A 13,557-nucleotide genomic window follows, 5' to 3' on the forward strand; every position below is an offset into this window, starting at 1 on the left:
GGAGCATAGCCCCACCCCCTTAATCATCACCTACACCGTTTAAATCTGCCCTCATCTGTAAGGGAACGTCAGGAATGGTTCCAGAGCGGATCTGACATGGAGCTGTAGTGTAAAGTCAGCAAATTCACCGCTTACACTGCTGTTTATAAGTATTGGCTCCCTTAAAGTGATTCCCATTTTGTAGACTCTGAAACTGAAATGTATTTGTTTTTTGTTTTTTGTTTTTGTGGTAGTACTATATGAACTTGTGAACTTGTGTACATCAGTACCACAATCAGAATTAGAAAGTGAATCAAAAGTAATGTTCAGAACCCAAATTTTAGCAAGAGTGCAGAAACAGAATGAAAGTAAAAGTGAAATGCGGAAAAAAAAGGCTAAACTGGAACATATTCCAGACACAAAAGGACTAGAAACAGAACTAGTAAATATGCTAGAATTTAAATAAAATTTTAATAATATTAAAAACTAAAATGAACCAAAATAAAAACTAGAAGCAGAACCAGAATTTAGAACTAAAACTGGAACTGACTAGTAATACAGTCTTAGAATGTAATCGTGAACCAGAACAAAAACTGGAATCAAAACGAGAGGTAGTAGAAACTGTAATCAGAACCATACTTTAAATTATACAAAGGAAATAAAACACAATTCAGAACCAGAATCTATTCAAGAAGAACCCAAACTCGAACATAATCAAAACTGGAACCATGTCAAGAACAAGAAATAGAAAAGGACCTAAAAAACTTAGAATCTGAGCCACAAGATCTGAAGAACTGAAGAGCTTCACTGTGTGTGCTAATTAATGCTGGATTAGCAAGGTGATGTATGGTTTCATTAATTCTGTGTGTGTGTGTGTGTGTGTGTGTGTGTGTGTGTGTGTGTGTGTGTGTGTGTGTGTGTGTGTGTGTGTGTGTTAATTAACAGTAGTGTAGGTGGATATTGTAATTGCATGCTGCATTTTTAAAAGCATTCAGCACTTATTCTTCTGTGTGTGTGTGTGTGTGTGTGTGTGTGTGTGTGTGTGTGTGTGTGTGTGTGTGTGTGTGTGTGTGTGTGTGTGTCTGTGGTGAAACACAGGGTTCAAAATCCTTGTTTCTTGGTTTATTGTACTACTATATTACATGTGCCTCATGTACCTCATCAAGTAACTATGGCAACTGCTATGTCGAACTACATATATTACATATATTTATTATAGCGGTTTGGGACACAGCCTTTGACATCATCTTGTCACTTCAGGATACACAACAGAATTTATTTTTGTGCTGCTGCTGCTATTACTTTTCCCTCCATTTTTTGCTCTAGCGGGGTGTGAGACAGGAGAAAGTGTTTACACTGATCCGATTCATCACACATTCGCATCCATCAAAGCCCATCCTCCGATGTTAATTGGTAGTGCTAATTATCCGACCGCACGCTATTAAGCATTGGACCTGTGGTTCTGTGGGTACGGGGAATAAATGGCTGTCCATTAGCGTCTCCATTCCTATTCACGGATTAGCTTGCTATTGATTTTGGACAGCCATTTTCTCCCTTCCCTCCGTCCCTCTATCCTTCTATTGATCCGTTTCTAATGTGCGGTCACAGTGTGACCATTCGTTATTTGCATTCATTCTGGTGTCAGTGGTTGCCATATTGACTGGAGAGGATAAAGTTAATAAAAATGGAGTCTGTACATCAAAAACAAACTTCCATATATTTACAACCAAGTTAAATATTTATTCATTTATTACCTCATTTCACACAGTGATAGTAGATAACTACTGTACTAGCTATTTTGTGTGTAGCTACTTTGCTAATAATGCTAGCCTAGCTATTTAACTATTTACACAAACCCACAGTGTTGCCTTATGCTAGCTGGCTACTTTATCCGCCTGCATTACCACATCTTTTCCTGTGATCGCTTCGCCTTTTACAGACTATTCTTGTACAGTTAGCTTCAACAACGTTCAAGCTTTTGACTTCTTAGGCTAATAGTGTGATCTTATTTTCTATTTTCTGTAAAAAATATAACCTCACAATTCTGTCTAGTCTTCTGACCTAGTTTTCTACACTCCTGTTAGATTGGTGTTAGTTTTACAGTATTGGAAAAAAAAAGATTTTACTGAGATTGCTGAGATTTTTCATACCAAACTCAAATGACACATAATTACATTTCAGACTTGTTCTTATTTCCTGTTGGAGCTTCTGTATAAAACTATTTCCAGAACTTCTAGTAGTGTGTGATGTCGCTTGTAGCTTGATAGCTTTTCTATTTTGCTAACATACTTCAACAAAAGCTTTTTTTTTAAACTAGCATTAGAATGTTCACGGTTGGTTGACGCCGTGTGACTTTCATGTAATTGAGTAATTTAGCTGGATTTACTCCAGCTAATATGTTTCCTCTCATCAATTCCAGTGAAGCGAGAGTATCCTTCCTGCATGAGCCGATTCGTCCTTCACAACACCGCCGTGTGTTTATTTATCAGCTAACACACGCTGTGTCCATATGTTCAGCTAATTAAATCACACTGCTCTGATCTCCCGAACGAGAATGTGTTAATTACTGAAACGGCCTCCGTCTATCAATTCGCATCCGTCTTTTTTATTAATCCGACTTCTTTTCACTTCTCTTTCGCTTTCACTCCGTTGTTCTGTTTAACTTGTATGTTATTGTGGTTTTCACATAAGCACACTGCACTGATCAGTTAACGCTGATTAGCTACATGCTAGGTTCTCATTTAGTGTGATTTCATTTTGGAAGTCATTGCCATGGATTGCATTTATCTACTAATGTAAATGCTTCCTGTGATTTACTTCACTCTTAAAAAAAAAACACTTTACAAAAATAGCGCTTTTGAGTTCTTAGGCTAAACTTAATTTCCATTTACTTTGAGTAAACACTCAAATTAGCTATATTTATTTTACAGTTTTACCTCACAACTTCGAGCCTTTTTTATTCTATTGTTGCTTCAATCTTAACGTAATTTAATACATTTCATTCCAAGTTTAAGTGATGTCTTTATACTTGAATTAAATTATCTTAAATTTACATTTTATTGAAGATAAACTTTCAGTTTCTTACATATACACTGACATATATACATTATCTTATACACTTACCCTACATCTACTAGCCTAATTATGTTGGCTTTGTAGAAGCCAACATTGTTTTCCTATTTAAGCTTAGACAAAAATTTATCAAGAGTAACTCCTCCTAGGGCTTTTGAGCCACATGCACCAAATTCGGATCTGTTGTAGACCCTGGTCTGAAGTTTGTTGCTATTACTTTTCTAAGTGATCCGAGTATCGATTCTTCTGGTACCGAGTCTCAAATTGGCCTTTTTTCCCCATAGACTCCCATTATAAACTTTGGAGGTTTATAACTCGGCAAGCTTTCGAACTATCTACACCAAACTAGGCCAGCTCTTTTTAGGGTGATACCGACTGGCCTTTCGGGTTTTCCTGCAGCCCCGCCCCTAAAATATGCAAAATCAGAAAAACTTTTTACAACATGGACATGTGACGTATCAAAACACTCAGCACAATGATGAAAACTTCCTCAAGAGTATTCGGATGACATCACATGTTGGTCTTCACTTACCTCCAAATGTTTTGGCACCCTAGCTTTCTGTCTACTTGCTTCCAAAAGTAAAACTGACCCTTATGTCCACTCGCCTCCAAAAAGCACCGGCCTTTGCGAATACTTGCATCGTCAAAGCCAACCGAAAAGTTTGTCGTGATGAACTTTACAAATCTAGTTATATATTTCATATGTTTAAAAAAATCGTGCCCGCTAGCATTTTATGTTGAAGTACTGATTAAAACTTCATAACTTCTTTCTTTCAGTTTTGCTTTTACATTTTTACACGATGAGAACTTCACCTTGAAGGCCAGCTTTTAGACATGTTGAGAGCTCCGCTCCACTATGCTCCGTCATTCTCCTTCGCTGCACCCTTTAAAGGGAAGGAGCCCGAGGCTCTGTATTTGGGCAGCAGCCAGACTCTCTTGTCTTTCTCACGCTGAAATGTCAGATGATGGAGAACGGCGGCCTCGCTCCAAATATTTTAATAACTCTGTTTAGATCCCGTCGTGACTGGCGACACGTATAAATTACAGCTTGGAGAGAAAAAAAGAAGAGAAAAAACCAAGGCTAGGAACACCACACACAGTTCACTGAAGGCTGTGTTCCTTGTTTTTGTGAAACGGTCCAATAAATCTGACAAGGCCACAGCGATTCATCACAGACGCGCCACTGTGTTTCCTTTAACGGCCTCATTGTGCAGGTGAATATTGATTTTTATAGCCACATGTGTCGCGTCCATAACAGATATATGAGATTGTCAGTGCACTAACTAGCAGCAGTTAGAATTCATTAGACAACTCGTCGCAGAGATACGTATTACCTGCGTATGAATATGTGCCTTAGGTTTCCATTTCCAATTGAATAATGCATTCAACATTACAACAGTGCAATAATTGAAACCTAATAAAGATACAGTGTTGAGACTCCTGGCAGCATATAATGAAAAAAAATCTTTACGTTAGAATGTAACAGAATGAGCCATGACTAAGATTTCAAAGGTGTGAGATGTAAATTGGAGCTACTTTAAAGTGCAGGAGGCGTTTATTACACTTTATCATGCTGTCCGTACAGTGTCTTGTTCAAAATGCTGACACATTTTATCAGGAGCCTCTTATCGAATGATACGATACGATTCATAAATATCGTTACATCCCTAATCGAAGGAATCAGGAACAGACATTTGAATGAGTAATGAGAGTAGTTAATGCTATGTGAATGCAGTTAAAACTGACGTGTGTCTCCGTTCCACACACTTTGTACCGTGAATACAATTAAAACACTACAGAATGCTATTTAATACTTTAGGCCCATAGATGTTAATTTGACACTATTAATCATTTTAATAGTATCATTTAGGACAACGGAGGACATTAAGACAAGCTTCAAGGGTATCAGATGAGTGCTAGGTCAGCTTATCCTTCAGTCTCTTTTCTTTACAGAAGTGCAAATCATGTTAACCAAAAAGATGAAGCAGAAACCTGAAAGAATTTAGTGATCTCACTATAATATATGAACCCTAACTGACCTCCACCTCCATCTATGTGCTACTCTGTACAGCATTTCTGCTACATTTGTTCTACCTCACATCGCTCACTGCTACTGCTCCTTCTTCTTCTTTGTTTTGTCTTTGTTTTGACTTCTGTCTTTTTCTCATCTTTCTTCAGCTGTTTCATATTCAAGCCTGAAACTTTCCCACACTGGCGCAATGTTGGACGATTTTATTTCCAGCTAACAATGTCATAACCAGCCAATCAATCAGCAGCTTCGCTTCAAACCGCACTCAAGGGAACTGCACACTCCTAATTACAACCCTAACACACACTCGTTATCAGCACACACTTGGTCATTTATTCTTTTATTTCTTTTAACATTTGTCTGTATTTGTTTCTCACTAAAAAATTTACATCCCCTTAAGAGTCCCTGTTTTTTCTTTTTAACCGTGTGTTTCTTCACCAGAAAAGAATCCCTGAAGAATTTATTTTTTTTATTTTTTTGCATTGATTTATACCGCTTTTTGGTTCAGACAGGCACACAACAGGTGGTGAGACACTAACACACACCACTTTAAACACACATGCTTAAGTATTCAACATGTAAATATTTAAGGAGAACTGAAAACATGCACCCACACGTACACTTCTCCCAGAAGTTAAAAGTGTGTGAAGATAAACACAGGACATCTTCTGGTCTGCTTTTGCTTCCTTTTTGCGCACTCTATTTCATCCATATTGGATGAAGGGTGTGAATGCCCCCCCTTCCTTCTGCTTTAATTAAATATCAGAGAGACTCATTTCACGCCACATTCTCACTGCTGCTGAGTGTGTACACACACACACACACACACACACACACACACACACACACACACACACACACACACACACACACGTATACCTTGAGATAGGCTCTGGGTGTTTGGTTTAAGCAGCTTGTGTGTGTGCGCGTGTGTGCACTCAGAGTCGTCCCGCACTACCGTGAGCTGAATCCAAAGTCTAATGTTTCCCACTATAGTATGTACTACTTACTGTAGCTGTGTTCTGCCCCATCAGCCAGCATTGTTGAAAAGCATTGTTAAAGGTGTTACATTATGAGAGTGGGTGTGTCCTGTGTGTTGCTTGTTTTTTTTCACTTGCCCCATCAGCAATGATAAGAGGCCTTTATTTTTTATAGACCACTCAAAATTAAATACTTTACCTGCATCAAATCAGAGTTACAGATCCGACTATGCCCCAACCTGCATGTCATCGTTCAGACTCCTGTGTTACCATTATTCAGTGCCCCCTGTGTTGACTCCAAAATTCCTGGTTCCTGGGTTGAGTAAGTGAGTGTAAGAGAGTAAGTAAATAAGATACCTAGTCATATGTGCTGACTCCCAGAATTTGCAGTTTAAATCAAATTTGGATTTTATTTTAGATTTAGGATCGAGTCCATGCTGCAAAGGCAATAAATCAAGCTCAAAATCTCTTTTGCTATAGTACTAGTCAATTCAAAGTTGTCTAACTCTGATTCCCTATTATTATCTACAGTGCCTAAATTTTAGAGTTTAGTACAGAATCCTACACTTTTAATATCATGTCCAAGTTGAAACAAGAGTCCTTAGCTTTGAGATCTGATTTGAGTCTAGAGTCATAGTCCAGAGTTCCCAGCTTTAGAGTATCAGAGTCCTATACAAAGTCCATACCTCTTAGTTAAATAAAGGGTGCCCAGTTCTAGATAGCCACTATCCCTAGGTCTATATTCTGAGGTCAGTGGTGCTAGCTCTGTCCAAGATGAGTCTAGATCCCCTTGCTGTAGACTCAGGGTATAATCTAAAGTCCTAAGCTTTGAAGTCTAAGTCAAGTCTATTTTTCCCTAGCTCTAGACACTTAATCAAGTCCAGAGTCCATACTTTGGAGACCAATTGCAGGGTTTAGTTTGCTAGTTCTAGATTGCTAGATAAGTTCCAAATCTTACAGATCAAGTACATTTTGTTTGTTTTTTTTTTAAATACAGATACAGTATCATGTTAGATCTTGAGTTTGGGGTTCAGGGGTTCAGAGTTTGTACAGTCTGTCTTTATTGAATCCAGTGACCCTAGCTCTAAAGTGTGGATATTGTCCAGGGGCCCTAGTTAAATTCAGTGTGCATAGCTGTAGATGTCTAATCTTATCCGGAGTCCCTGTGTTCAGGGGATAGAAGTGTAGCATCTGAGATTAATTCACAGGTCCTACAGTAGCTCTATCGTGGAATAATTAATAATAATATAATAATAATTATAATATTAATTGCTAGGGTTCTTAGATCTCAAGTTCAGAAGTGATTTCCTATTTCATCTAAGCTCCTTCTCTATGTAGACCAATTCGAATCCTATAGAAGGAGTACCTAGTACTAAGTACCACGCTTAAGAGTCTGAGTCGAGACCACACTTCCCAGCTTTAGGATCTGAGCCTAAAGTCTAAAGCTTAAGGATCTGAGTCTATTGTCATGCCTCAAATGTTCAGGGTTTTTTTTTTTTTGATAATCAGCTGTACTTATTATATTTGCTGTAGCCTGCAGGTAGCAATTAAAAATAGGCCCGGGGTGAAAAAAAATCCCACAAAGACCTTCAGGAATAATATTTACACACTTGACTATAATACAGTCTCACAGCTTTAAAAGCTTCTGTGGTATATCCCAATGTTATAAAAACTATTACTACTACTGATATGTCGACGGTTAAATTCTGTGAAAAATGCTTGTGTGTGTATGTGAAAGCGCTTTGTGTGCATGACACTGTATTATTAGCGTTGATATTGCACTATGACACCCTGTTATCAGGCTGTAGAACGTGTCATGAGCCGGATGTGTAATTGCAAAGTGCAGCTTTGTAATTTGTTCTAATGATTATTTACGATTTGCAGCATAATCACACCCAACTCGTGCATAATATCATCCTTATTTAATTGCCCTCTGTGGGAAATTCCTGCATTTCCCTTTCCATTCTGCACTTCATTATTTTGGTGTGGAAATGAAACGAGCTGCTGTTTTTGTGTGCTAATTTGAATATTAATCGGCCTTATTCCCCCAGCACATGGCCTCTTAATCAGAGGATTGAGAATATCAGCACGTTGTTGGACGAACGTTAAACAAGAACGCGCACCAAACCAAAAGCTGCTAATAAAAAAGGCTAATGAGAGGTTAATGCCAAAAAGGAACACAAGAACCTTGATTCATTATGCAAATCATTATGTAAGGTGAGCTGCTTGAAGAGCACACGCAGACTTCTATAGCCTCTTTTCTTATTTTTTAGCTTTGATGTAGCACTTAGCATAATACATTGCTTTTAGCCAGCTAGCCAGCACTGTACAAATGTTAGCCAGCTCAATTTAATCTTAGCTAATGCTAGTTTAACTGGTATACTGAGCATTGTGTCAGGCTGAGGAAGAGTAAAAAACAACTAGTGCTTATGCAAATAGACAAAGTTGTTATTGCTACAAGAATAACTAAAGAGGTAACAACTAGCTAATAGATTTAGAAATCATGGTCCGTCAGTGGAGCCATTAGCTGCACATACTGTACCAAGCTAGCTTTGGAATACAGATAAGATGAATCCTTCACTTCCAGTACAGTCTATCATTACACACATATCACAAAGTATCATGTAAAGTAAAGATAGTTCGTGTTTAAACTGAGGTGTTCTAATTGATTAGCTAGCATAAAAGCAGATATTGAAATGGATAGTGTGGCTAACTAGCTGCTAATTAAACAAAACAAAGAATCAAGATAAAACTTTACTGAACTAAGCTGAATAAAGGTAAATAATTTGCTAGCTTCTGAGTTTGTAATACTATTAGATAAAATATTCATGACTTCAGTAATCAATTATTGCTTTTTTTATTTGGATTTTAAAAAATCTCATTAATTTATGTGGTTAAAATTGATCCAAACACTAAAGGTACTGTGACTAGTGGAGTTTAACTGAAAGCCCCACCCACCCCCCACATCTGCCACCTAAAACAGTGTGATAAACCAACAGACCTGAAACAATGAGTGAAATTTCTAAAATGCACGCTTCAACAGAAACAGCTTTTTCACCTTGACCGTTATTTTGTCTGGGTGTAGTCACGACGCTCAGCAAGCGATCGTACCCCTCTTTATCCTGTTCGAATTTAATTGTTTTTCTCTTGCGAGCATGACTTTCGTGGCTTTGTTTCAATCCAAAACTGCTTAAAGATCAATTCTATGGAAGAGAATAAATATCCCACCCTCGCTTTTTTCGCAGCATGCCTTCAAAAATGGCTGTCAGAAGCTCCAAGGCAATGAGGTGGGATCGATAGTGCTAACTGAATCAAACACACCCACACACAGCTTTCTGTTTACAGCATCATGCTGAACGGACTAACCGATGTTAGCATGATGTAATCAGACTAAAACAAAAGAGCGCCTGGGTAAACTGGCTAAAACCTGAACTACAGTAGCCCTACAGTAGACAGGTTAAACCATGTACTAACATTACGGTTAATATACTAAGGCACAAGCTAGCATCACAGAAAACATGCCAATCAAATTTTATTTGTCACATACACATACATACAGGGTACGCTTTATGCAATTTATGCATTGAAATGCTTTATGCAACTGTATAAGAATAAAAAATATAAAAAAAAGTATAAAAAACCAAAAAATAAAATAATAAAAAAGTATAAACTATACAAGAAAACTATATAAAAACTATAGAAAAATATGAAAATATAGTTAAAGAAATAATGTATATACATATGCATAAATATACAAATGGTTTTTAAAGATTGCCAGCATGATCAAGCATGGTGGGATTAAAACATTAGCATTATTGTAACAGATGTTCAGCATAATGCAAGGAGCCTTGTGCAGTTGGTGAATGTGAATGGAAAATTATTCAGCAGCATCTATAATAACAACGCTGAATGTTGTGATATTTTGTTAATTTCCCAGGGCGGACTTTTTTTTTCTTTTACGTAACCCACAAAACATAACCGAGATAACAAAAGAAATCCAAACATGCTGTCATGGCTGTGATAAATCACCTCAAACTCTCCACAGCCGAGAAATGTGCAGCAAAAACAGTGACCGAAAAACAGGATGAATATTTCACTCTTTTGTGAAACTGGCAACTGGGATGGGAAACTATGTAACAGAAATTAAAACTTAGGCTCTGTCCCAAATAAACAAGCTGCTAGTATGCTGGATTAGTTGGGAATCCCTACTGCATTTTAAATTCTAGAGGTCATGTCTGGTTACTGTTAGTGCCTAGTATGTGACCTATTTAAGGCTCTATCAAAATTCATACTTAGTTGTTTATTAGAAGTCTACATTACCAATCACAGACCTCCAGCTGACTTGAGTGTCCATACTAGAGAATTTAAAGGCTTTATCTTAAATGGCAGACTTCACAACCGTTACGTAGGATATTGTCCATGACTAATTAGTGTCCTTCAAAGAATGTTTTTCTGATTCGCTTTTCTCGCTGTGTTTTTCAGTAAGCGAACAGAAGCCTGATGAAAACCCCCACCATGGCTCTCACACACAAGCTTCCGGACATATACTTCAGGCTTCATCAAGCTGCAGGAACACACACGGTGCCGTGTCAGTTCTCAGTGCAGTATACACACTGCTTATGTTATGGAGGTAACACTTGAGCAAAATCCGGCTCCTGAACCTGGACGCAGTAAAGACTCTCTACCAAAAACCTTTTCTTCTCTCATCTGTTTTTTTTTTCTTTCTCCCACTGTCGACACTGACACTGGCTCCTTAACACTCCTCTTTGTGTTCAGGGCCCTCTGGAGTCAATGGGGGTGAAAAATCACCCTGAGATGTTCCTGACATTCCCTTACAGACAAGGGCAGATTTAAACAGTGTAGGTGATGATTAAAGGGGTGGGGCTATGCTCCCGAGGGAGGATGATTGACAGCCGGAGGGCGCTTGACTAACCTGCAGCCTCTGACAGGGGTTTAATGTAGAAAAAGTCAAGAGAAAATACAAGGGAGAAACATATAGAATATTCCTGGAACATGGGCTTTAAACTGATTTAATCTGATTGCTGATTACATTTAATTTCTGAATATTCATTACTATGCATACAACTTAGTCTTCATAGACAGACAGACAGACAGACAGACAGATCGGAGGAGTGGATGGATAGATGGACAGAGCTTCCTGTATAAGCTCAAAATGTATTGTAGTGTACAGAAATGCAGACAGACATATAGATAGATGGACAGACATAAAGTGACCTTCATAGACAGATATAGACAGATATAGATAGACAGATAGATATACAGACAACATACAGTATAGAGTGAATAAAAGTCTACATGCCCCTGTTGAATTTGCAGGTTTTTGTGATTTAAACAATCAATACCAAAATACATCTTTTTTTCACTGTTATTGCATTATATAAACCAACAAAATTCAAGTAAAAAACAAATAGAAAGGTTTTTGTTTTACGGCACCATTTGTTTGTAATGCAGCACTCTGGCTGTTTAGGGAAGACTTTCCCAGCTTAAGATAGCTTGGTTTGAAATTTTATTCTACTCCTCTTTGCAAAAGTGCTCCAGTTCGATCAGATAGTGAGGGGATCTTCTTAGCACAGTCCTCTTCATGTCACTCCACAGCTTTTTGATAGGATTTAGATCTGGCCTCTGTCTGAGCCATTCCAAAACATTCATCATCATCTTCTGAAGCCACGGCTTGGATTTGTGTGTTGGCTACTTGTTGTGCTGGAGGGGGAAATTTTTATACATCTTTAGTTGTCTGACCGAGGCCTGCAGGTTTATCCCAAAATCGAACTCTATTTGAAGTTATACACGATCTCGATTAGAGGAACCAAGCTCAGAAAGGAACCCATCTTCAAAAATAATATAAATATTGTCTTTTCTACATCAGTTTACGTTCGAGTGGAATCGTGCAACCAAGAGCTCCTGAGGAACTAACACATCAGCATCATTAGATTTCATTACAGACTTAACACTAATTCCTTCTAAGTCTTTGAATTTTCACTGATAAAGACCCAAGCACAAAGCTGACCGAAGTAACAACGGTTTCAATACGGCGCCATAGTCTCCAAGTGACTATCCACTAGTTTACCATTGTAGAGCCATACAGTAGGTCACAGCTGTCCATGTAGCAGCAGCTGTGTGCACCACCAAGTGATACGACTCCAACCAGACGTAGGACTTTAGGATAGATCAGGCATCTCAAGAAGAAGCACTCACAGTGATGGTGAGGACCATGGCTTCAGCATTCGGATGAAACCATGAGAATCGTAGAGAAATAGCTATTTATCTACAATTAATCAGAATCATCTCATTGGTGACAGGTTTTTTTTTTCTTTCCTTCCCCCTGTACGTTTTCTCTTTGTTTTTCACTTGAATTTTGTTGGTTGCTACATAAACACTTCAGGTTTAATGATGACAAACGAAGAGGAACTAATTGACCGATTTCTGCTTCTTCATGTCTGTTGTGTAATGATTTCTGAAACACTGTGGGCTTTTGATTAAGATTTTATTAAGTCGTTAATATTGTTAGAAAAATATTCACATAAAAATTTTTAATGTTTTGATGTACTATAATTTATTCTTCAATGATTCTTCAAAATGTTTTTTTTTTTAAAGTGGAACAGTGCAATATTATCAATTTCATCCTTTTTTTTTATTCTTGGTACTATGTACCTTAACGTATAACACTTATTTCATTTGATTTTATGTTAATAACCTGTATGTGTAATATTTTTTACAGAGCACATTAACAAACTAAATCTGTCATTTATTTATTCCGGGTTTCTAATGAGAAGCATTAAACTGATATGCTGACCCCATTCTCTCTCTCTCTCTCTCTCTGTGTGTGTGTGTGTGTGTGTGTGTGTGTGTGTGTGTGTGTGTGTGTGTGTGTGTGTGTGTGTGTGTGTGTGTGTGTGTGTGTGTGTGTGTGTGTGTGTGTGTGTGTGTGTGTGTATCAGTGATCCTGTACTGAGATGATAAGGATTCTGTGTAATAACACAAAACATTAATCCCATGAGCCAATAGCCTTAAATTAGCCAGTTAGCCACATAAGCCTATTAACATGTAACATTTTTTTTGCCACCAACATGGAATTTATAAATAAATCCATAAATGAAATGAGTCAATTAAACGTGTAAAAAAATAATTTTTCTTTTGTGCCAGGAGTCTGATATCTGTGTCAGTCAGTAATGAGCCCCGAGGAAATAATGCTAATTAAAAGTGTTTAAAGGTCGCTAACAGAGTTTATTCTGAATAATAATAATAATAATAATAATAATAATAATAATAATAATAATAATAATTATTATTATTATTATTATTATTATTATTATTATTATTATTATTATTATTAATCTAAGTTAAATGAGAAGGAGCCTTAAATTAGACAGTTTTTAATTGGACATATTTTTTAACAAATGGTTTCATTCATTTTAATGAGTTTTAAAAAGTGTCAAACACTGCCTTTCAGAAATGTAATATCTGAGGAGTGAATGC

General features: G+C 37.4%; 1 protein-coding gene across 2 annotated transcripts in view; it reads left to right on the forward strand.

Moving 5' to 3' along the window:
* Positions 1–13,212, forward strand: part of gpc5a (glypican 5a) — a 74,130-nt gene extending 60,918 nt beyond the window's left edge. For both annotated transcript variants that reach the window (XM_027156588.2, XM_027156589.2), the window contains exon 9: positions 10,543–13,212. In XM_027156588.2, the coding sequence (XP_027012389.2) occupies positions 10,543–10,694 (152 nt within the window). In that variant the 3' untranslated portion in view covers positions 10,695–13,212. The remainder of the gene's footprint in view (positions 1–10,542) is intronic.
* The last annotated feature ends 345 nt before the right edge of the window (positions 13,213–13,557 follow it).

Source organism: Tachysurus fulvidraco, chromosome 18 (assembly GCF_022655615.1).
Source record: "Tachysurus fulvidraco isolate hzauxx_2018 chromosome 18, HZAU_PFXX_2.0, whole genome shotgun sequence".
In the NCBI taxonomy this organism is placed as follows: Eukaryota; Metazoa; Chordata; class Actinopteri; order Siluriformes; family Bagridae; genus Tachysurus; species Tachysurus fulvidraco.